General features: G+C 37.8%; 4 protein-coding genes across 7 annotated transcripts in view; 2 read left to right on the top strand and 2 right to left on the bottom strand.

Moving 5' to 3' along the window:
* The window catches only part of shroom4 (shroom family member 4), a 51254-nt gene extending 43138 nt beyond the window's left edge, over positions 1–8116 (top strand). For both annotated transcript variants that reach the window (XM_081392045.1, XM_081392046.1), the window contains 6 exons: positions 318–382; positions 519–1178; positions 2235–2861; positions 3315–3453; positions 4711–4983; positions 6393–8116. In XM_081392045.1, the coding sequence (XP_081248171.1) occupies positions 318–382; positions 519–1178; positions 2235–2861; positions 3315–3453; positions 4711–4983; positions 6393–6680 (2052 nt within the window). In that variant the 3' untranslated portion in view covers positions 6681–8116. The remainder of the gene's footprint in view (positions 1–317; positions 383–518; positions 1179–2234; positions 2862–3314; positions 3454–4710; positions 4984–6392) is intronic.
* A 1525-nt stretch (positions 8117–9641) lies between these two features.
* On the bottom strand, positions 9642–16317 carry otub1b (OTU deubiquitinase, ubiquitin aldehyde binding 1b). 3 transcript variants are annotated; one of them, XR_014029103.1, is made up of 8 exons: positions 16180–16296; positions 15533–15594; positions 14698–14796; positions 14496–14614; positions 13358–13442; positions 13037–13231; positions 12716–12899; positions 10402–10988 (listed from the first exon to the last, which is right to left on the bottom strand). XR_014029103.1 is itself a non-coding variant. In XM_081351539.1 (7 exons), exons 1-7 carry the CDS (start codon positions 16220–16222, stop codon positions 10791–10793), a joined length of 801 nt encoding a protein of 266 aa, XP_081207665.1. In that variant the 5' UTR covers positions 16223–16252; the 3' UTR covers positions 9642–10790. The 3 variants fall into 3 exon arrangements, 1 of the variants encoding a protein (XP_081207665.1); XR_014029102.1 differs by having other exon boundaries at positions 10405–10988; positions 12716–12957; positions 16180–16317; XM_081351539.1 differs by lacking the exon at positions 12716–12899 and having other exon boundaries at positions 9642–10988; positions 16180–16252.
* cskmt (citrate synthase lysine methyltransferase) lies at positions 16272–17603 on the top strand. The gene is made up of 2 exons (XM_081351526.1): positions 16272–16450; positions 16736–17603. The coding sequence occupies exons 1-2, from the start codon at positions 16363–16365 to the stop codon at positions 17413–17415; spliced, it is 768 nt and encodes a 255-aa protein (XP_081207652.1). The 5' UTR covers positions 16272–16362; the 3' UTR covers positions 17416–17603.
* On the bottom strand, positions 17503–24542 carry LOC308682057 (PC-esterase domain-containing protein 1A-like). Its single transcript, XM_081351513.1, has 10 exons — positions 24477–24542; positions 24272–24340; positions 24075–24154; positions 23343–23575; positions 23096–23246; positions 22771–23005; positions 22472–22558; positions 18277–18339; positions 18072–18191; positions 17503–17987 (listed from the first exon to the last, which is right to left on the bottom strand). Exons 2-10 carry the CDS (start codon positions 24327–24329, stop codon positions 17878–17880), a joined length of 1137 nt encoding a protein of 378 aa, XP_081207639.1. The 5' UTR covers positions 24330–24340; positions 24477–24542; the 3' UTR covers positions 17503–17877.
* Positions 24543–24724: the final 182 nt, after the last annotated feature.

Genomic DNA, 24724 nt, shown 5'->3' with positions numbered 1-24724 from the left:
TGGTTGGCACAACAGTGGTAAACCAGTATTTGTTTGGTTACATAGAGCATGTTACTTAAACCCTTTTGAAAGAGGCGTTTAAATGCCAGGGTTCACCTATAGCGGGTTGTTTCAGAAGAAACTATATGCTAAAGAACAGATTGGCGAAAAGGTATAAAGTTACATTAATCACCATTTTACTGCTTTACCCATTTAGTTTTTCTTTGCAGTTAGAATAATGCAAATACCTACTCTAATAAATTAATGAATTTGTCTGTTAAATATTTTTTTCAAAAATTATACATATATTTTAAATACATGGCAAATGTATTTTACAGGCCCATCCTGTGCGGGGACAGGAACAAACAAAAAAACTAAACAGAAACTACAGCCTGACAGAGAGGTAAGAATTCTGTTTTTTTATTGTATATATTGTATTATTCCCCTATCTTATGCATTCTTTACTTGTATACTGTACATATTGTTATTGACAAACCTTTACTTAGAAGAAGTATAGTATAACATTTCTTATTCCACAGGGACTACTCAAAGTGTAAAAGAGGCTCCAAGGCAGAAGAAGGTGCTGTTGTTCTGAACTTCATGGGTCAAGGTGGCAACAGCATTACAGGTGGCCGCACTGAGGAGCATCTTTTTTCACCCCTTAAAAACCGTGCTATGTCAGAGAACGACATTAGCATGGAGACACAAAATTTTCAGAGTCAAATTTCAAACACCAATGTCAGAAGAATGCGTGCGTCCACTCTTAGCGACCTGGATGAGAATGGAGTATGTGTCGATGAGGTAAAAAAGAAAAAAGGGCCACCGCCTCCTCGTCCACCACCCCCAAAATGGGAGCAGTTCCACAAGAGGCGGGCATCCCACCACAACCTCTTCTCCTCTCCGCCAGTCTATTCCTCTCCCTCTTCCTCTCCACCTCGGCCACAGCCGTGCACGTCCCGGCCCCCCAGTGTGCCTGAAATGACACGTCAGCGTTCCTACAGTCTTCCTCCGAGGGAGGTTTCAGAGAGCCGTCACTGCTGCAGTCAAGAGTACTCGGTGGCTCCACCCAGCCCTGCTTTTACACGTCGGGCTTTTAAACCTGTAGCCTTGCCCCCAAGAGAGAGGGACGTAACCCTTCAGAACTATGACATGAGGAGAGAACTTCATCAGCCTTTGCCACACCCTGAACCATGCACAAGGTAAAACGTACAATCCAACCCCACGTATAATGACTTATAAGATCCGTGATGAAGAACAGGACAAGTCTTTTTAAAATTCTAGTTTAAAGCACATGTGCTGACTTCTTAGAAGTGTACTCTTTGTATTCATGTTGATTTCATATGGTTTTGACAAACCATTTTCAAGAATTTGAAAATCTAAAAAATGAATGCGGTGTAACCATTAAGTACAAAGTAAAAACACTTTTGTGTTTTTACACTGAATACATGAGAGAACACATCTCCGTGTTTTTTTTTTTTTTTTTTTTTTACGGAAATTATTGTTTGTTAGTTTTTAAACTCTTTTTTGAATATTAATAAGCAGTGAAACAGTAAAAAAAATAAGCCAAACTACTAAAGATTTTATTTACTTTTATTACATTTTTTACTTCATTATGATATACACAGTACCATTTATGGGGTTGGTAAAGAAGTCTCTTATGCTCATCTGCATTTATTTGATCAAAAATACAGTAAAAAAACCATAATGTTGTTAAATATTATTACAATTTAAAAAAGTTTTTATATATATATATATATATATATATATATATATATATATATATATATATATATATTTTTTTTTTTTTTTTTTTTTTTTTTTTTTTTAATGTAATTTGTACCTGTGATGTCAAAGCTGAATTTTCAGCATCATTACTCCAGTCTTCAGTGTCACATGATCCTTCAGAAATCATTCTTATATGATGATTTGCTGTTCAAGAAACATTTCTTATTATTCTCAATGTTGTAAACAGTTGAGCTGCTTAATATTTTTGTGGAAACCATGATACATTTTTGTCCAGTTGTATTGATGAATAGAAAGTAAAAAAAAACAGCATTTATTTGAAATAAAATATAAATGTCTTGACTGTCAATTTAGATCCATTTAATGGATCCTTGCTAAATAAAAGCATACATTTTTTTTCTTTCAAAAAAAAAAAATCTTACTGAACCTAAACTTCTGAACAGTACTATTTAATTAATTGCATTTTGAATGTACTTTTGAATAAATTAACCTTAATGTCTGCCCTCTTTTAGAATACCTGTCCACACTGCTGCAGCATCAGATGAGCCTAGAGTCACATTGGTGAAGCCCATGTTTCCTGAGCATCGAGTTGAGTGGGACCGGTCCAGTCCTCACTACCCTGCACAGGGCACTACCAGGTCTCTTGAAATCCCAGAGAACAGCTTGTCAGCTGGGCTTGTGTATCCAGAATCCTACTTCTCCATGAACAACTACCACTTGCAGCCTCATCAAGCAGGCTTCCACGGAACAGGCCACAAAAACCAGATTGTTTCTTCCCGCAGTCCCAGCAGCGTAGAAGATGGAAACCTGCCCCTGGAGACAGACATCGATGAGATCTGTGAGAATGAGCGAGCAGGAGAGGTTCAGAGGAGGGAAGGAGAGGTCAGGGTGGAGATGCAGGGTTTTGCTCGGCCTGTTATGGTGCTGGAGACAGACATCGACAACATGCCTGAGGAAGGGGCTCCATCGGCAAGAAGCATTAGAGGATCGAGGAGCTCCCTGGTGGACTCCATTCTGGACGATAATTATGGTATATCTAGGAAGGAGCTGATTGGAGAGTTATTTCCACACAGTGTAAATACAGAGATGGGTGGAGAGAGCTGGAGAGGGGGTTACCCAATCAGTGGAGGAACAGAGAGGTACGACAATTTTCTCACTTCCCTTGAATGCCATGAATAGTTATGGATGTCACGGCATGCTTCAGTACAGATCCACTAAAGGGACATTGACATGGTGATGGGAAAAATATGAGATGGGAGGAAAAAAATATTTTGCGTTCCCCCGAGAAACTTTGCGTTCGCTCATAAAAACCTTTGCGTTCCCTCACAAAAATTTTGCGTTCCCTCACAAAAACTTTGCGTTCCCCTGAGATAGCTCACAAAGAACCCAGAATGTTTGCGAGCAAATGCAAGGTTTCTCAGGCGAATGTAAACTTTTTGCGGGGAACACAAAACATTTGCAAAGGAACGCAAAAGCATTGAGATTATTTTTCCTCCTCCAATCTCATATTTTTTACCACCACCATGTCCCTTAAGGGGCTCCATACTTCAGAGTAATCTAAAAAGCTGAAATATCCATGACCTTTTTTCTAGGCCCTCTAGACTGGGAACATCCACAGCACAAGTGTCACGATCGACCTGTTACGACACATCAGTTGAAAACGCACAACTTCTTGCCAAGATTCGAGAGATCTCAGAGAGGAGAGAGGAGGAGGAAGAACTCAATTATAAGGTGAAAGATTCAGAAATGTATGGGTCACTTATTACACGCTTTGTAAATTGGTTCATAAAATCTTTCAATTTCGTGTAATTTCAGATGTGGCCCCAAAGTTCATGGACACTTGAAATGTTACTGAAGTACATATGAAACTTAACTTTACTGACCCTTTTTAAGTTACTTTTATAACTCAAGATGATTTTTTGGATGTATGAAGTCAGTTCCCATGAAGACGGAGTGCATCTCTAATAAATTACTCTTATCAGTTTATTTATTCAAAACCTGAATTGGAAAAAAGTCACTATTAAAATTCCCACACAAAGAGCCCTGTATTTACATCATGTTAAAAATGTAAAGATTAAACAATAAATTAATCTCCATTGAGATTGACAAAAATATTGTCATACTGTCACCAAATCTGCATTTATTTGAAAATAAATAAATAAATATTATAAATAAAAATAGATATTTAATAATTTAACCCTTTTCAATTTTTATATATTTTAAAATGTAATTTATTCCTGTAATGTCTAAGCTGAATTTTCAGCAGCCGTTTTTCCAGAGACAGTCTTCAGTGTCACATGATCCTTCAGTTTGACCCTGGATCACAAAACCAGTCACATGTCGCACGGGTATATTTGTGGCAATAACCAACAATACATTGTGTAGGCCAAAATTATCGATTTTTTTCTTTTATGGCAAAAATCATTAAGATATTAAGTAAAGATAATGTTTCATGAAGATGTTTTGTAAATTTCCTACCGTAAATATATAAAACATTTATTTTTGTGAGTGAATGCAGCACAATCAAACATAAATGGACAACTCTAAAAAAATGTATATAGTTGTATTTCGGCCAAATATTGTCCTATCCTAACAAACCATACATCAATGGAAAGCTTATTTATTCAGCTCATTTATATTTAAAAAAATTGACCCATGTGGTTGGTTTTGTGGTCAAGGGTCACATATGATGATTTGCTGCTTATGAAACATTTCTTATTATTATGAATGTTGAACGCAGTTGTGCTCTTTTTGTGGAAATCGTGAATTTAAGGTTCTTTAATAAATATGAAGTTCAAACAAACATAATTTAATTGAATCTTCTGTAACAATACAAGTGTCTTTACTGTCACTTTCGAGCAATTTAATGCATCCTTGCTGAATAAAAGTATAATTTAGTGACTAATTTCTGACTTACTGACCCCAAACTTTTTAACTATACTGTGTATACTGTATGCTGCTTCTCATAGTGAATGTTTACATTTACAGAAGCAGCTGATGGAGAGCCTTCGTAAAAAGCTGGGTGTCCTGCGTGAGGCCCAGAGGGGCCTGCAAGAGGATATTCGGGCCAACACTCAGCTGGGAGACGAGGTGGAGAGCCTGGTGCTTGCTATCTGCAAGCCCAATGAGGTTGACAAGTTTCGTATGTTCATCGGCGACCTAGACAAAGTGACCAGCCTGCTGCTGTCACTTTCTGGGAGGCTGATCCGTGTGGAAAGTGCCTTGGACTGTGTTGACCCAGAGACCGGCCACCACGAGAGGGTGAGGAGATGCAGTATGTTATGACCCAGCGATAAACAGTAGTCAACATTTGAAGTGGATCAAAACTTTTCATCAAAGTTGTACATGAATTTTGAACAATACCTGTTTTTGTCTTAGGACAACTTTTTTGATCCACTTCAAATGTTGACTATATATTAACGTTGGCATGAAACTGAAGTTGCAATAGTTTTTTCTTCCCTATTGTGACATATATCTGAGTAAAATGGCAGCTTGGTTAAGAAAAAATGTAGGGCGGGACTTGATTTTGTCCATCGGTAATTGATTGGATTGTTGGATGGTTATGGTTTGCTATAGAGCTGGTGAGTCCCGCCCCTTCGGCTAAGCCCGCTGGACCTCTAGGTTGAAAAATCGTCAATGCAAGTGAATGTGAGAAAATAATTATTTTCTGGTCCCGTTTGAATTTTGCCATGAATGTGAAGTTGTCTGTGAATTTTTTTATATAATTTTTTGTCTGAAGAATGCTACAATTTAGCGGGTAGAAGTTTGATACGGTTAGACTTTGTGTGAGAGCACTTTGTGGACTACAACTCTTCGCTGCTTTCGACGGGAATCTGAAGAAAGAACAGCCCATTTGGTTTGAATGGTGACATTTGGGTACAAAACACACAGGCATCTCGATCTGTCTCCTTATATTATCGCAGCATTAGAACCGTGATTTGACAAGTGGAGGGAAAATGTGTTATGGGGTGACGTCACATAGGCGACATGTAGTCTTTCTCATTATGTATTTTCCACAACTGCTAGCCAAAGAATCACACAATATACTGTCAAACTCCTAACATGAAAAATTATATAAAAAATTCACAGACAACATATGTTCACATTCATGGCACAATTCAAACGGGACCAGAAAATAATTTTCTCACATTCACTTGCATTGACGATTTTTCAACCTAGAGGTCCAGTGGGGTTAGCGGAAGGGGCGGGACTTGCCAGCTCTATTGCTGTGATGTCATGTGAGTGACAGGTTGCCCCGCCCTCATGCCAGTAAACGCATCATTAGAGAAGTGGAGAGATGTCACTGCAAGAGGGAGTGGAAGTTATTTTGATTAAAGTTGATCAGAGCACATGAATAAAAAAAATCATGATGTGCACAAATAAATAATTTTTAATACTGAAATATTCTGTAAAAAATAAGAATTGACAATTTTGATTTCATGATGACTTTAAAAGTTGGATATATAGTACATAGTTATAGTTATAGTTATAGTACAAAATATACACTATTGATTGGTTGTATCTGAGTAACAAAGCCAGCCCAATTGCTATTCAAAACCTGCCCATTCATGGCCAAAACTAGCCCAAGTTTGTTTGATTTGCTAAACATTTTTATTCAATGGCCATGTCTTATTCTCGCTGCCTCTCTCGTTCGTTCTGCGATGTTATAGCTACAACTTCTGGAAAAGAAGAAGCAGCTGCTGGGGCAGATGGGAGAGGCTCAGGAGCTCAAGGAACACGTGGACCGGCGTGAGCAGGCTGTCGGCAGGGTGCTGGGATGTTGCCTGACCCCAGAACAGATGCGTGACTACAGTCACTTTGTGAAGATGAAAGCGGCCCTACTGGTAGAGCAGAGGCAACTGGATGACAAGATCAGGCTCGGCGAGGAGCAGCTCAGGGGACTTCGAGAGAGCCTCGGCCTGGGGCTGGGTGTCGGTCTGGGCTACGGGCATTACTGAGAAGTGCTTTAAATAATGGACATTATTTTAAGATTACTGTGTGTATGTATAACAGGATTTGAATGGGACCGAAAAGACAGCAGTATTTTTCAAAAAATGGATATCGCTTTTTCACGCCAATTGAGTACAGAAGGGAACAATGACCACAGAATGATGTTCAGTTCAATTTGAAAACACTACATCACTACTTGAAGTTGTCTGTTAGGACTTCAACTGCACTAATAACCATTCAGTAAAGTTTGCGCTTACTCAGTTAACCTCAGACACCGCCAAAGAACGCATGTGTGCGTATACTTCTCATTGAATACAGCTGGGGGAGTGTCCATGCACTGCTATTTATTTATTTATGTGTGTATATAATAATCATACACACTATATATATCTCTGTCAGTAAATTAGAGAATCCTTGATTCAAGGTCACAGTGCTTTAACAATAATTTACAGCCTTACTCTGCATGTATCTGATTTCTACTCTTTGGCATGATAAACATTTAGTTTAAAAGGGTTTGTTTTCAAGTATTTGTATGTACATTGAAAACGTGTACATGGTTGATGCTAAAGTGCGTCTTTAAGTCACAGAAGTTTCATTCTGTCATAACTGGAACTTTTCTTAAATTAAACATTGTGGCCTGTTATTGCAGTGTTTTCAAGAAGTGACCTTTTTTATACTTAAATTTCATATTCAGTATGCCTTATAGTGCTTGCTACACTTTTCTCAGATAATTATCACCAAAGATAAAGTTTATGTCTTTGTGAACATTAGAATATAAATGTGCTGTGCCTGTTTTGAGGAATGACATGCATAAATGTTTTGAGAAGACCAGCCTTGCCTTACCAAAGCCCTTATATATATATATATATAGACATGTTTCCTTTGAATAAGAGTTTTTAGTTAAATGATACACTGTGTTTAACCTTATGTATCATCTCACGCTGACATGGCAACTTTTGAGGTGATTGCTACAAGATTTCCTTAACTTTGAGAAACTGGACATTTCTCTAGAAGTAAGGAGAATGCTGCTTCATTGACAATTTACTGCTTTGAAAGTCTTTGTGATTTTTTTTTTTCTTTTTTTTTTTTTTTTTTTTTTTTTTGCAAAACAAAGGAGCATGAGATGAAGTTTATAAGGAGAGATTTAGAAGTTGCTGTATAGGAGTAAAGAATGAATGTATGTATTTGGTTTAAAAAATGCAGATCAAGAAGGAAAATGTGCCTTTGTGCTTATGTTTGCTGTTTTCATTTTTCCTTCACTTTGTATAAACGTTATAGTTTATTTACTATAAACTCTTGTTCGTGTGTTGTATCATACATTGTAAACAGCTAAGCGCTGGAGATGAAAGGAAATATTTGGTCTATTGATAATTTTTTTCCTTTTTTTTGTGATTGAAAAGATTCATTGTTAAACATGTATAATTAAAAATAATATCTTATCAGGGCTATGCCTTTTCTTTTTTAAATAGGTTTTACCAAGTTCATTCTGAAAAGGTTGTGTTGTGTTTAGGTAGCTAGCTGACATATGTCAGTACTATTGTTTTGTCTCAAGATGCATTCCAGTAGGGTTTTTTTTTTCTTTCTAAAACACGTTTATAAAACCTACTTAAATACCCAAATTGAACTAAGGCCTAATCCTGATTTAGTCTAAGCCCTGTCTGTAAAACCAGGCCAATGTTTTGCTAATTCATTTTAATAATGCATGAAGATTTTAGAGGCTCCACAGCCTAAATCTCTACAAATAAAATATTTGTATTTTTAAAATACATTATCATCACGCAGTCACTGTTTGTAACCTAAAAATGTAATGTTTGAAAATGAATAATCATTCTAATGTTTGAGATGTGATTTAATAAGTTGATTGTCGTTACGTAACTAATAATTAACGAGGGGTGTTGATTGGATGGAAGTGAGAACACGAGACTATTAAAACTATTGGCGGGAACGTAAATGTATAAATGAGGTGCGAGCATTGGTTTTCTATTCTCAACTATTCATTGTTGGTTTACTGTGGACAACATGATTTTTGGCTTTGTACGAGCACTCAGAAGAACGAGATCTACACCCATACAGCATGCCTTTACCCAGCGTTTCTACATTACCTCGAAAGCGGCAAAAGGCAAGGTCGGCGTAGTGGTAAGTTCAATGGGCATGCAATAATAAAGGGAAGTAATTTGAAATATATATTTTTTTTTCGAACAGTTTTTAGTTTTATAAAACTTACTCAATTATCTTACGTCATTACATAATTTTTTTACTTGTTTTGACTGTTCAAAACATACTAACAGCGCCATGCTCATGTTCCGCTCATTGCGTTTTTGTTCGAAAACCTTTTACGCGTGTTGAAGTGATGTCTGTTCAGATTGTTGCCGCCATGATTCAACTAATTTAGAATCTAAACATGTGCATTTAACTACTGAAATGGTATTACTTTTTATATGGAGTTATTTTATTTTAATGACATATGTCGAGAGAGCATTAGTGACGCGGGTGCTCATTCATGTTTACTCGCACGCAGATTTTCACACTCTCGCTCAGATATCCCAATTGCGCTCGCGAGCACCCTTCTGAGATCTAAAAATGAGAAATGGGACACACTGCGGTCTCACGGACTTAACGGACACGCGGCAGCCATTGTAAAGTCCACGAGAACGAAGTGCACATGAAGTGTGTGTTCCATTTGGGACAGGGCCAGTAACGCCACGAATTTCTCCGTGATCGTGCACTAGCAGAAAGCTCTCAAGCGCTATGAAGAGTTATCAACCAATCAGAATACACTTTCACGACGAAAACGCTACACGAAATCTTATTGGTTGAGTGAACTGCACAGTGAACTTGCTGGAATTCTTTCGACAATCAAAGAATTACAAAGGATCTTGATAACTACTTTACAATTTAAGGTTTAACCATCATTAATCGAATGTATCTTTAGAAATTGCTCGGAATGGTTTTTTTTTTTTTTTTTTTTTAACATAACCTAGTCTGTCTAGCTCTAGCTGCATCACTACATTGTAAAGAAATTATTAAAATAACTATTTATTTAAAAACATTATGACACACTGCATATAAAAGTTCAATGTTATGTCAAATGCCTCAACGGAATTTAAAGTCATTGCAATAAAATTTCAACTAAAACCGTGACAATAATCGCTAACAATTGTTTCATATCAAAATAACGGCATACTTGGGCAGAATAATTTGAGTTCTCGGTTTAGTCTGTTCACTCGAGAATAGGGAACTACTCGGATATTCAGTCCGCTTCGTGAACAAATGTGGTTTTGTAAACCTGTTGGGGAAAAAAAGTTTGTTACTGGACATCACTTGAATGCATGCATGGGTTTATAGTTTTTCATGCTTGCATCTTTTTGCAAATATTGTGTACTCAAGCATATATCATTTCTCCCACACATTTAGGAGAGTGTATTTGTGATGGCCTTTATCTCCATTGCCGTCTTTGGTCCGGCTGGATGGATTTTGTCCAACTCGACTGAATCCCACAGAAAAAAGCAATGAGGAAAGAACGCTGCCTCTTGCTTGAGATTGGACATGTCTTTTTGTAGTGCAGTCGTTTGAGTTGTACATGATTCCAAGTGTAATTGATGTTACCCAAACCTACCCTAGATAAACATCAGACTGTACTAGGCATAGAATGTAAAATGAGCACTTGAATCACTGCTGTCTATGAAATAAAACTAATTGAATCAATGGTGGTCATTCTCTTTGTTACTTAGATCCACTTCTGATTCCCGCCTCAGTGTCATCACATTCACAATTGATTTCTACAACCACAAATTCACTTTAGTCATGTGAGGTGCAAGTCCCTTTAATAAAACTCATGAAAGGCAGTGTAACAAAGGAAAAACACTAAAAGCAAGTTGACAACATTTACAACCACAAACTACTGTACAACTCTAATGCTGCCATTTGATGCAGTGTCAGTTTTTCTGAGATTAAGTTTTGTCTGTACTGGAAAAAAAAATCATACATTTTGTAATGAGAAACCTGGAGTGAAAACTTTATTGTGATTAATCATAGCAAAGTCTTGCATATGTATGACTCAACTTGGCTGTAGAACTGGGATGGTTTCTTGACAATGGAACCACAGAATATATAGAGCATCACTTATACAGGATGTCATAATGGCCTGGGCGGTAGAGCAGAAAGATCCGTGGCTCACTTCCTTCAGGGAAGACATGATTGTTCACCGTTCCACCCTCTCCTCTGTCCATGTATTCCACTAATATGGGCACGTTCAGTGCCTGTGCTAAGGCTATGATATGGATGTGGTCGCTTTCTTTCGACATGGGTTCCACCTCCTAAAAAGAAATAAAACATTGACTATTAGGCCAAGTATAATCAGTGATGCTTTGACTCCTAATGTAGCTCAACATGGCTGTTTTTAGGCATAGACACCTACACTCCCACGTAAACAGAACACTTAATTTCATCAAATTCACCACATGCTAGTGTTTCATTCTCGTGGAAATAAAATCTGAAGGTCAGTTACATTCCAACATTTCAAGTATATTTGTATAGCGCTTCTCACAATACAGATTGTATCAAAGCAGCTTCACAGTATTAAAATAAAATTATACAAGGTTTGTTTCTAGTGGAATTTATTGATTAATAAAATTAAATATCCCCAAAATATCCCCAACATCCATCTCTTACCAATTCAAATAATATACACTGATAAGCCAAAACACTATGACCAGTCACAGCTGAAGCGAATATTGTTGATCATGTAACAAGTCCACATTTTAAGGTCTGGGTGGGTTAGATGGTAAGCAAACAATCGGTTCTCATAATCAACGTGTTGGATGCAAGAGAAATGGGCAAAAATAAAGATATTAGCGAATTTGACATGGGCCAAATTGTTATGGCAAGGCGACTGGATCAGAATATCTCTGAAACAGCAAGGCTTGTGGGTTGTTCCCAGTCAGCAGTGGTGAGAATTTACCAACAGTGAACCGAGGAGGGACAAACCAAAAACCGGTGACAGGATGTTGGGCACCCAATGCTTATCGATACATGAAAGCAATAAAGGCTATCACCCAAAATTTTAATGATGGTTATGGAAGGAATGTGACAACACGGTGCATCGCACTTTGCTGCATAGCCACCGACCAATCAAGAGTGCCTATGATGAGCCCTGTCTTCCATCAAAAGCACCTACAATGGACACACGCGTATCGGAACTGGACCTTGGAACAATGGAAGAAGGTCGCCTGGTCTGATGAGTCACATTTTCTTTTACATCACGTGGATGGCCATGCGCATGTGTGGTTTGAGGAACATGATGAAGAGTTCAAGGTGTTGCCCTGGGGTCTATTCTTCGTACCTCACTTAATAAATCAGAGATGATTTGACAGATGCCAGATCGTGATAACTGATCTCCGGCTAATTTGGTTCTTCAAACAAATATATGGATTTGATTAAAATATCTGGATTAAGTTGTTTGAGATTACAGCGCGTTCTTGTGTTCATTGGAAAGGGCAGATATGTCGATACTCGAAACCATGATCAGCAATGCAGCGATTGGCTGGCGGCAAGACAGCAACGTAATGACATCATATTAAAAAAAGAACATCACACACCTGACAAAAAAAATGTCAGGACCTTCATAAGGAAACAGCCAAGCGACCAAAGCGACATAAAAGTTATAACAGATAAGTAAAATGTGTACTGTTTGTTTACTAAATGATTCCCAATTATTTCACGATTTCTAGTATTTGTACAGGCTTTACATTTATTGTAATGTTGTAATCAGCAATTCATCTAATTTGACCTGTGAAGCAGATTTGTTGTGACAGCATTAATTAAAGTTTGACAGCACAGAAGACGGCAATTTTTACTAAGTTATCTGCATCTCCTGTGCTGCACTTAAAAAGATGCAACCTAATCCGGTTTACATGAAATAAGCCTGAGTTTACGGACTTGATGCTATGACAGAAGCTCCGGGATGAGCTTTGAAGAACCTAACAATGCTGGATCATGTCAAATCGTCAACAGTAAAATCAAGATAAGTGAGTAATCAACGTACGAGAGCAGGCCCCTGGCCTCCAAATTCCCCAGATCTCAATCCAACTGAGCATGTGTGGGATGTGCTGGATCAACAAGTTCGATCCACACCTCGCAATCTACAGGACTTGAAGGATCTGCTGAAAACGTCTTGGTGCCAGATACCACAGGACAATTTCAGGTGTCTTGTAGAGTCCGAGCCTCAGCTAGTCGGTGTAGAGGACCAACAGCATATTAGGCATAGGCCATAATGTTTTGGCTCATCTGTATAGAAGTTCCATCGAAAAGCACATTATAATTAAGATGTCAAAAACAAACTAGCTCACAAGTAATAATCTTTCACCTGCTGGCAAAACTCTTTGACAGAGCGGCCGCCCTCTATGAAGTGCTGAAAGAACACGTGCTCCCGCTGCAGGTATCCAGAGGTGAGAAGCCTCAGGTAAACCACTATGTAGTCAGACACGCTCTGGTCATTGAAGGAGTTCAGCAGCTCTCCAAGTGATTGCTGCTTTTCACACAGATCAATCAAATCCATGAACTGACAAAGGAGAGAGACCACAGTTACTACAGTCAGCATGATTCAAGTAAAATTACAGGATTTAAGCCTTGAGTTTTGAATATAAGGCGGCAGCATAGTTTTTAAATGCTACATTTTCCAACTCACAGTGTTGTGAAAGTCCTCAATAGTGAACTCAGTGAAGCCCTGATTTACAAGGTCCAGTTTGCTCTTAGCTGCCACAGCTTTGAACCTATAGTGCCAAAAATGAGATAGGATTGATAAATAGACATTCAATAAACTGGTTATCCACTGCTAAAACAATGATAGAAAGCAAAACAATATACACAATTACGGGTTGGCGATCTGACAATTTTATATTGTGATCGATCTTGAAGACGTCCACAATCTACTTTTCAAAAGAATAGTAGAGATCGTGGTCTTTTATGTCCTCGTAATGTTAAAAATACAGCAATGACTTCCTACTATATGGTTGTGCTGACTGGCCAAAGTATATAATGTGTCTTTCATGTGTGGTGACGCAGTTGAAAAACAGTAGTAGGGCTGTGTGATGAATCAAGTTCCAACGATTATGAAAACGTGATAATCATTGTGCCGCATGCTGTTTCTTTCCTTTAAAGCGGTGTTTCGCCCCTCAAAAGCCTAAACTTAACGTCCAATTCAGTCAAATCATGTAACATGACAGCCGTAAAATGGAGTCTACTGCAGGACATGCTTTATTTTATAAAGTACATTAAACTGCGAAAGAGACTAATCCCTACGCGCTTTGTGCACGTGCTGCGAGACAGAGCAGAACATGGACGAGCAAAGGATACTCAGGGATTCAGACGCGTGCAAACGGTAAAATATACACCAAAATATATCAAAATGTATATCTTGGCAAGTATTTACATAAAGACAGTTGGGAAAGAAATTGGATGCGTGTCATATTAGATCCATGCATTCGGTCTTAAAGACTATGTAGTATTTTTAAGTTTAACTCAGAGTTTAATTACTATTTTGACAACTGATTGTTGAATGCAATACTGTGTTTAAATTATGCACATAGATAAGTCCATAGGGTTGTTCCAGTCTGGATATTCTCAACAGTACATCTCAAAATTGAGAAGATCACGATTCAGAACGTGGATCGCAATGTTAATTTGGGAAGATCGCCCACCATACATAATATACAACATTGCACTTAACGTAACTAAGGTTGCTGCTATCTCCTGAATTGGTGTATAATTTCCAAACAAAGGCCATGATATCTGCTTTAAACAACCCAGAAAAACAGTAAAACTACCTTTGCAGCTCTTTGCTGTCTTCCAGTAGTGTCTCCAAATGTGCAAATCCAAAAGCTCTGTAGAAACAATTTCCATCCGGCCGCGTCTTCCGAATGTGCGCATACTTTTTGTGAAGGTCCTATGAACAAGACGCATGTATGAGAAACATTTATACAGAAGATTTCAGGCACTTGTGAAGTAAGCTCATGAAACTGTAGTGACCTTTATCTTGAGCTGGTAAATGGTGTCCTCTGCAGCATATTCACCCTTAAGCACAGAGAGATCTTGTATGTCCGACACTAAAGGGTTAGTGGTGGCTATCTATCAAAACAAAACACACACAATAAGAGGGATAGTTCATTTACTCACCCTCATATTGTTCCAAACATGTGTGACTTTCTTTCTTCAGTGGCATACAGAGCAGCTCTGCTCTTTTCCACACAATGAATGTGAATAGGGAAAGATGCTGTCAATCTCTACAAAAGCAATTCATATGACTATGATTCATATGACAATAACGCAGTCCAGACCACAACTATAACAATATCACAGAGAAACAATAGGATTTTTTCCCAGCTGATGAACGATAATACCATTTTACAGGCAATTAGAATCCTATGACTTTAAAGAGGTCGAGCATTTAAAACAGCAGACGACATAACTCTGCAGCATGGTTAGAATAAACAGAACATTATTGTCAGTTGGCGTGTTATAATTATAATTTTTTGGTGTAAACAGGCCTTCAGGCAATTCCATTTAATGATGTTAATGACAGAAATGACATGCTTAATCTTTAAATTAGGACTGTTTAAAGCCATGGAATAGGTTCAGAAAACTCCAGCATACATATTGTATAGACTACTTTCAGCCTGGGGGTTTTAATTGTAATTTTGGAGTGTGACAGCACATCTCTTTAATTGTATAGAATAAAAAAAGAGAATGGATACTGATCTTGAGATCAACTCTTCATAATTGAAAAAAAAGGGTATTTTGACAACAGTTACCAATACAAGGCTTCTTTTAAACGAGACATTTAGTCATTGCCCTGATCCCTCACCTCTTGCTGAATGCGGTCCTGTTGTGCCATTATGGCTTCGTCGTGTGCGAGGCAGTTCACTCCTGCAAAAAAGATAAACATAAAAGTTTTAGAAACCTACCACAAAATAACTGGACCTGACCCAGTTGACAGATGCTGGAGTTCAGTTCTTTCACCTCGCTGATTCTCTTGTCATTTCACGATCCGACGAAATGTAAACAAAGTCGCGTGTAATGTCAGAAACTCAGTATCCTAAACGTCCATAACCGTTAACATACATCAAAAATACAAATACATATACCACTTATTTAATATACTGAGTGAATGTAAGGGAATATAAGAGAATATTATAGTCTACAGCTGAATGGCAAATATGGCTACTATTCAATTTTTGTTTAAAATAAAAGCGTAAAATAAAATATTTTCCTAACGAAAATTTGACACTGTGCAAAAAATGTTAGGAAGGCTGTTTTTTTGTTGTTGTTGTTAAATGAGCCCAGAGTTAACTCTTTGTGCAGCTAATGCTCCTGCTCTGCATTCCTCCTCCTGCTCGTGCAGCAGTCAAAACATATTCTTTGCCCTAATGCAAGCTCCGTCGTGCAGATGTTTTGTTTTCGCGTGTCACTAATCTTTAAAACTGCGCGAGGAAATGTTATTTTTGCACTTACCCTCCATCTCTACCTGTGATGATTCCTGCTGCTCATCCGCCATCTTGATCGAGTTCTTCTTCCACCGCCCCCTCTCTCTAATGTACATTTCCGGGTCGTGTCATTCAGTTCAGTCACAGAATCACACATGCTGTCGGTGTTTTGGTTTATCTTGAATGCCTTTACCTAAGCTGGGTATTTAAAATGTTGTCATTTAAAAGACTTGCAGTGTCTTTAAGGACCATTCAAAAGCTGGCGGAGTCTCACAGATGGCACCATACTAGTTTGACAAGTACGTGTTTTATTTGTCAAGAGTTTTACTTAGGTCTAGACTCAAGAGATTCAATTTGATTGACACTTTTGGGACAGGGACATAGAAAATGCTTGTATTTAACGTCCACATGCGCCAAAACTGCACAAATCGGAATAGCAACTTTAACATTTCTAAACAAGTTTCTAAACAGCTGTCTGCCACAAACAAAGGGCTCTGTGGTCTGATTTCTGTATTGTTATTGTTAAAGGGTAAAAATATGTATTTTTATTCTATATGCTAATTATGTATAACTGGTGTTCACAGATGAGTTGATTGAAAACATGGACAAAAAAGCAACATGGGACAGATTCTACACAGAAAATGGAAGCAAAGGCCAATTCAAGAATTTTGAATGGTTCTTTGGATTTCACTCAGTCAAGGACTTCATTCTTCCTGTCCTTGGGACTATGTCTCATTCCCACCATGGCCCATTCAACATCCTGGACATGGGTTGTGGCACATCCACATTAGGACCCTGTATCTACAGAGCGTCTCCGTGTGCTGTGAAGGTTACTTGTGCTGATATCTCCCCGGTGGCAGTGAGACTTATGGAGAAGCACACTAATTCTGCTTCAGAACAGCCATGCAACCCATCCTCTGCTCTTGCTTTCCTGGAACTTGACTGCACACATTTGAGAGGACACTTTGGGACCAGAAGCCTGGACATGATATTGGACAAGGGTACTACTGATGCTTTAGTTAGGTCTAAAGAAGGTCAAGCTAAGGCTGGACAGATAGTGAGGCAATGCTTACAGGTGCTAAAGCCCTCAGGGATTCTCTTACAGTTCTCAGATGAGGATCCTGATGCCAGGCTGGTATGGCTAGAAAGAGAAGTTAGAGGAGCAGAACTGACAGCTGATGTAGGAGTTCGAGATGTGGGAGAATTGAGAGGGGTCAGCTATTTTTGCTATGAGATTTCTCCTTGTACAAACCCCCACTCTTAAAAAGACAATGCATTCAAATGTCTCTTCCTTCTAAAAGGGTTTCTATGTGACAAAACAGTCTGTCTAACAATAGAGCACAGATTAATTAAAAAAAAAGCTTTTTTTATTTGCACCATGTACAACTTGCCAAGTCAAAAGCCTGTTTATATTATTTGCATCAGATGAAGAAATAAATATCTCACTTTTGTAAAAAAAAAAAAACAGATTTTTCTTTTTATTTAAAAAACAAAAAAAGTCAAATATTCTGTGGTCCTTATTTTTCATCAATGTGGGAAATTACTTTAAGAATCATATAACATTGAATGAAACCAGCATAATTTAAAACAAAATATGAATAAGGAGAATTTAGTACATATTTTAACGTACACCCTCTTAAAAAAAAATAAAAATAAATAAAAATAGGAGAACAACAACAGTGTTGTGTGTTATGGCCATACACAATGAGATGTCTTCTTGATGGACTTAATATTTGTAAGGATGTAGTCTCTCTCGTGTACATGGTTTTCGGCGTTTCTGCTTCATGACCAAGTTGTTCACTGGCCAGTTGGGGGCAGCAGCTGAATTGTTAGCACCTAAAAAAAACATAATCAGCCTTTTTTAGCAATATTATATTAATATTAGATCATGATGATTTGAGAAAAGAATAAAATCTGTACCTCTGTAAAAGGTTTCCCTTTCAAAGCTCTGGTAACCTGCAGTCATGTGGGGTGGTAGATCATCATGGCAGAACTGTGATCTGAAGACATTGACCATCCTTTGACCCTGGTCGACTGGACCTGGAAGATGAGAATAAAAACGGTCACTTTTAGAAAGCACTGGGGAATTTTTTTAATTAGAATTTTCTCAAGGGTTGATTGTTACCATAGTTGTAGTGGATGGCGGGCATCACAGGTGGATAAGAGCACTTCTGGTTCTTATATGGACCTGTTAAAAAAAAAGGAATGCTTTGAATTACTTGGAGGGTGTGGGGGGTGCTAGGAATCTATGTGAACTTATACTATCATTCAAAAGTTTGGGGTTGGTAAGATTTTTTTAAATGTTTTTAAAGTCTCTTACACTCACCAAGATTGCATTTCTTAGCTCAAAAATGGAATAAAAACAGTAATATTGTGAAAAATGTTACAATTACATATTAGCCAACATGTTAGTTTTAAAACATGTTAGTTGTATAACACCCATGTATTGTAAGCCCCCTTTCCCTCCCCTCCTCTCCCCCCTTTTGTCTATACACTTTGCTGCATGTTTGGCCTTATTTAACCAATAATGTGATTTGTAAAGTTTATAAGCTCTAATGTTAAGGGCCTTCTGTTGCTAACTGTCAGATAGCTTTCTTTCAAGAAACTCATCTGTCTGTCACAGAACATGAGAAATTAAAGAGGTCATGGGCAGATAATGTATACTTTTCTTCTCATCCATTAGGGAGGAGAAAGAAAGGAGTGTCTATCCTGATACACAGACAGGCAAATTTGAATTTAGCAATGACCTATAAGCATACAGAGGGAAGATTCATTTAGGCTCCATAGGCAGCATTGATGTCTCACTTATGAAAGTGTATGCACCAAATGATGACGGGGATGCTTTTATTAAAGTTCTCAATGTAATTACACAGCATAGCTTTGGAATATTATTAATGTGGGGGTATTAATTGGGGGGGGGGGGGGCATTCATTTCTTTCATCACAACAGACCTTAAAGGGATAGTTTACCCCAAAAAAATATTTAAATTACTCGCCCTCATGTAGTAACAAACCCGTATAGGGGTGACCCCGAATAGTTGAAGATTTGATAGGAGGAGCCTGATTCGACTACCAATCTCACGGTTGAATCTTCGCAGAGGGTGTTATGAAAAGAGGATTGTTAACAAGTTGCTTTTCTTCGTGACATACTAAAATGCTTAACGTGAAAAAAAAAGCTTTTAAAACTCTTAAAGGGCACTTTTACATGCTTAATGTATGTACACAGTACACACCTTAAGAAACCATACTATGTGCAGATAAGCAGATGAACCCAGAATATGAACGCAACGTGAAAGTCACGTAAAGCTTTTTTTTTTTAAATAACTGTTTCCTATACTTAATGCTTATATTAAGCTGGTCGTACACGAAGCAAAATTTTTGTCTTCATTCTGAGAAACGTACAAGACATTGAAGACAACCAACCCCGTGATGTCACGCGCTGTGAAATTGCAAGACGGCGGTGCCCTTGCTCCAAAAGCTATAACAAAACATCCCTTTTTCTCTAAAATGGTTATATTGTTATATTTTTATTTATTTAAGTGGAAATCAGTTTACTAAATGTTAACTTGACTGACTGCTTCATTAACACTTTAAAATGTTAAAGCCTCGCCCCCTCCCTTCACGCGTTTAAAACAATTACACTAAAAGTACATTTGAACGTATAAAGTGAATATGGATAAAACGGAGGCTATAGATATCAATTAGTCAAATCTAAAAAAAATAAAAATAATAATAATAATTCCAAATTAAAAGCAGATTTAAATGGGTCAAGAATGGGTTGAAGTACTTGGGTGTCTTTATCCTCCTTAGACCAATTATATTCAAATACAAAATAAAAATTTGAAGAACTATACATAAATCATTTAGCATGTCTAAGAAAATTTCATCTGCAGCTAGTATTGGTCATCTTAATGACTTTGTACCATCCCATTCAGACGCAGGTTTCAAAAAGTGGTCACAATATGGACCTAGCCCTCTGCATAAAATATTCCACAATGATGCACTGAAAGGGGTGATAGAACGCAAAACCAAGTTTACCTTGGCATAGTTGAATAACAGCAGCTCGGTGGGTAAAATGGCCATACACAGAATTTTAAAATGGCCATACACAGAAATTCAATCCTATGTCACCTCCTTAATATGAAAATCTCAACTTTAAACTGCAGCTGTAAAACGGTCGGATCTCAAATCAGCTCAAATGTGATGAAACACTTGGGGGATTTCCTTATTTGTATCTGGTCTGTACCTTTTTTACGCCCCTAAATTTACATACACACAGCCCACTTTCTGGGCTCAGGAATATCATTGGTGGTCGTGCAGTCAGACACAGTTTAGCCGCATTGGCTCGAGAATGACGAGTTCTCGTGGTGGTTAAAGCCGGTGCCTGGAAATGTATACGAAGCAAACTGCACTGTTTGTTGAAGACGTTTTAAACTGGGTACAATCAAAGTGAAAGTAAGTTGCAGACGCTTAACACACAATAATCATCATTAAAAGTAAAGAAACTAAATGATCTTACCAGGGCTGTTGCTGCTCTCTCTTATTGCAGCCTTTGATTTAAAAATTTTAGCTGACGATCAATAAAATACAGCTCATATCTGTTGCTTTCGGTGACGCGCAGTCCGTTAAATCTGCGTATAGCGTGGGAATTGAAGTGCAGATTTAAATCCGTTTTGCAAAAACACATTTATGTGACCAGGTGTAAAACAGCCCCTGGGATATTGTCTGCTCTGCTGATATGAAAAGCTCACTGTATATTGTAGTAATAAATAGCATTTGTGACAGCAATGATATTTTGTGAGATATATATATATATATAAATCTCTGGTATGTATGTATATATATATATATATATATATATATATATAGTATTATATTATATTATATTATATATATATGTAAGGGATAATGTATAGTGAGCCGGTTGTTATAGTGAATAACAACCCCGACAGGCTGAACGGGATCCCGACGCGAAGCGGAGGGATCTTGAATCAGCCTGAAGGGGTTGTTATTCACTATAACAACCGGCTCACTATACATTATCCCGCTTATTACATGGCTACCTACAAAATAAATAAATAATTTGCCGCGAATTATTGATTTAAAAAGGGGTTATTGATTTAAAAAACGATTGTATTGCTTCCGCTAAAGAAAATAGTCCGTTCCGCGTCCATAGCAACGCGCTGTTTTTCATGGCAACGGTCTGTTATACTTCGCAGCGGTCTGTTATAAAGAAATAACAGACCGCATTCTATATTGGAATTCAGCCAAGCCATGTAATAAATATATATAATGTATGTATATGTGTGTGTGCGTGTGTGTGTACGGTTTGGTCTTAAATTTCATATAAGGTGGTATTAAAAAGGTCTTAAAAAAATACTTATTTAATTTGTATATATCTGTAGACACCCTGTAGCTATTGTTCTCTAGCAGGTACAGTTAGTGTGACGGTTTGGTTTAATTGAAATATTTATTCGATAGTAGTTTAGAAACACAGTGAGTGCTGCCAATCTTCATTGGGCATGTTGCGTCTTTGCTTTGGAGATTCCTCGTTGTAAACCAACCAATCAGCACGCAGCTCATCGAAATATTCATGAGCATACCATAAAATGGAGAAAAACGTTTGTTTCATTCCGGGGCTATTTCTCAGGGTTGCATTAGGGCGTATAAAAGAGCCACCAGGGCATTTTCAGCACAACCAATGTTACATACCCTATTTGGATACCTTAAGGAACAATGTGAAATACCCTATAGAATCATTCTATCACCCCTTTAAATAATTTAAACACATAAGAAATGAATCCACACTCCCAAGGTCTAATCATTTAGATGTTCACAACCAAGACATTTCCTCACAACACATAAGGAAACCCTCACTAATAAAGTTTTAGTGTCAAAAAGACCATTTCTAAATTTCTACCTGTTATTTTCATCAAATAATTAAAATAACACTTTACAGGTAAAGGAGAAATGGGAGGCCGAAATTGACGGAGCGATTTCTCTCGAGACTTGGCAGGAAGCTTGTGGAGAGGCACATCTTGTGACCAGCTCTAATATCTGAAGGGACTAGGGAGTTCAAATAGAAGATAGTTTTTTTTTCGTTTTGTTTTTAACTCCACAGATAATAGCAAAATGGAATCCATCCTGTTCAGACAAATGTTGGAGAAACTGTGGACAGTATGATGGTAACCACACCCATATTTTGTGGTTGTACAAAATTATGAAATTATTGGAAGGATGTATTTACATATATATGATCAATATTTGCTAAATAAAAGTAATACAAATTTACAGAGTCCAAACTTTTGGTTGCTAATGTACCTGGATAGCGAGCAGGAGCACTTGAAGTAGCCGTTTGCCAGCTACGGTTCTCAGGTAATGGTGGGCGATTATCTGCATTAATCTGGTCTGCAAAAAAAGCAAAGCAAAAAAGAACAAACATAAATGGGTGACTAAATGTTCAATGTATCCTTAAGTAAGCCATTAACAAAACAAAAAAAATTATTTGAACGGTTTGGTTGGTATGGATCAATATATTTCACTTTTAAAATTATAGAAACTTATTTTGCAGCTTTAAACCTCAGATAACCAATTGCACCAACTCAATCTGCATTTCTCACCCAGTTTTGGCAGTTCCACACCCCATGCCTGTGCAACATGCTCCAGGAGCAGGCATGTGATCTTTCTGTGGGCGACGGCATTCCAGTGTACACCGTCTTTCATCCGGTGTTGCAGGCTGAAGCGAAACTGGAAGTGCAAGTCCAGCACATCAAAGCCGAACTTGTTGGCAAGAGTGGCTCCAAAGTAATTGGCTTCAATCACATCAAATCTTAATGAAGGACCCATATGTTCAATCTGAGTTTGTGGGCAAGATGAAAATGGATTATTGACTCTCATCACTGTTCATGATGGTTCATCCCCTACCATTATGTTTTAGTAACCCACCTCTGGGACCAGGAAACCTCCCAAAATCTTCTTTCCCAGGGGCATAGTCATGTTCCACACAACCAGGCTCTCTTCTGGCAAAATGGTCTTTAGCTTCATGAAGAACTTGTTGAGGCTTTCTTTGTACTCCAAGGCCCATTCACGGCTGTACCTGTGCAGTAAAACAAATATCATGTTAATTGAAAAATAGTTATGACATGCTAAATATCTTATGCCTGTAACAAGGTGTAATGACGAGCACTCATACCTGGATATGTCCCATACACAAGAGTTGACAATAACCAGGTCTGGTTTTATGCCCTGTTCAAAGTCAGCTAGGATGCTGTCCATGTACCGTGAGAAAACTTTTGTGACAAAATAGAAGCGGATCAAGTGGTGATCTGTGCGGTACTGTCTCACTTCTCTATACGCAGTGCCGTTATTCATCTGGCCCAACTGGCCACCTTCCACCAGGCAATCCTGTTCGAACGAAATCTCACCCTAGGATATATGGATAAGATAGATCAGATGCATCATCAGACATTGCCTAGCCAGGAAACTCTATAGGAGATAAGATAATATTCCTATCCTTCACATACACAGCAGCTTCATTTGCTCCATTTATTGATTAGGCCTACATGGAAGAAAAAAAAAACTGTATATTTGTTATGAAGTCTTTTGCAAAAATATCCTAGACAACCTACCTGGTTTTTAGCTGGTCATCAGATTGTCAACAAGCAACTATATCCCAAAAACAAGCTTGACAACCTTAAAATGATATGGCCACCTGGAACTGTAGCTGGTCTAAAATGGCCTAACGTTAGCAGTTTAACGTTACACCAGTTAAAAACCAGCTGCCATATTGGCTACCAAATATAGTCTCAATCTGTATTTTCCAACAAAATAATTTTCTAAATTTAAAAGATTAAATGTTTGAACAATGTACATTTTATGATTAGTAAAAGGAGACAATTAATGAAACATGCATTCAGATACTGACCTTGCTCTTTAACTGGGACAAACTTAAATATGCGTCTCTCTTTAAGATTAGGACTAAATCCTTGTAGGCAGAGCGCTGAACTGGAGAGAAAATCAAGTCATTCTTATTATTATTATTAAATCAAGTGTAACGTTAGTTTAGAGTGGGAAATCACGAAGGCCATTACTATCACAATATTAATCTCCGTCAGTACTCACTTGAGTCTCCTAACACCACAACAAACTTGTTGTGAAGCAGTTGAGCCACAGGCCTCATCGTGCCGTTACCTGCCTCACATTGAAATCATAGTAATTAATTGAAAACAAAAACTGTGTAATAACAAATGACAATTCGATAAACGTTGGGTTTGAAACGTTAACCAGGGTTTCCTTATATCAAACACCATAAATCCCCAAAACATACCTGTTAAACCAAGAATTCCGTAAAAGATGAACGAGGATAAATTGCGTGTCGCAACTGTAAAGGGTGTGAAGAAAAAAAGATTTTGCGCCCCTTGCGGTTAATATGGGCAAAACATGCTAATTAGCTTTTTAGACTTCATTTGGTCGGTCTCTCGTCTTTAATCTATTTAAAGAGGAGAACCTCAGCCCCATTATAGCAAACAGACAGTACACTTTATAGAAAACATACACTAACTCACAGTAAACTAA

The sequence above is a fragment of the Scardinius erythrophthalmus genome (assembly GCF_964197995.2).
Source record: "Scardinius erythrophthalmus genome assembly, chromosome: 2".
NCBI classification, from domain to species: Eukaryota; Metazoa; Chordata; class Actinopteri; order Cypriniformes; family Leuciscidae; genus Scardinius; species Scardinius erythrophthalmus.
Note: the sequence above shows the minus strand (reverse complement) of the source record. Positions and strands in the feature narration are given on the sequence as shown.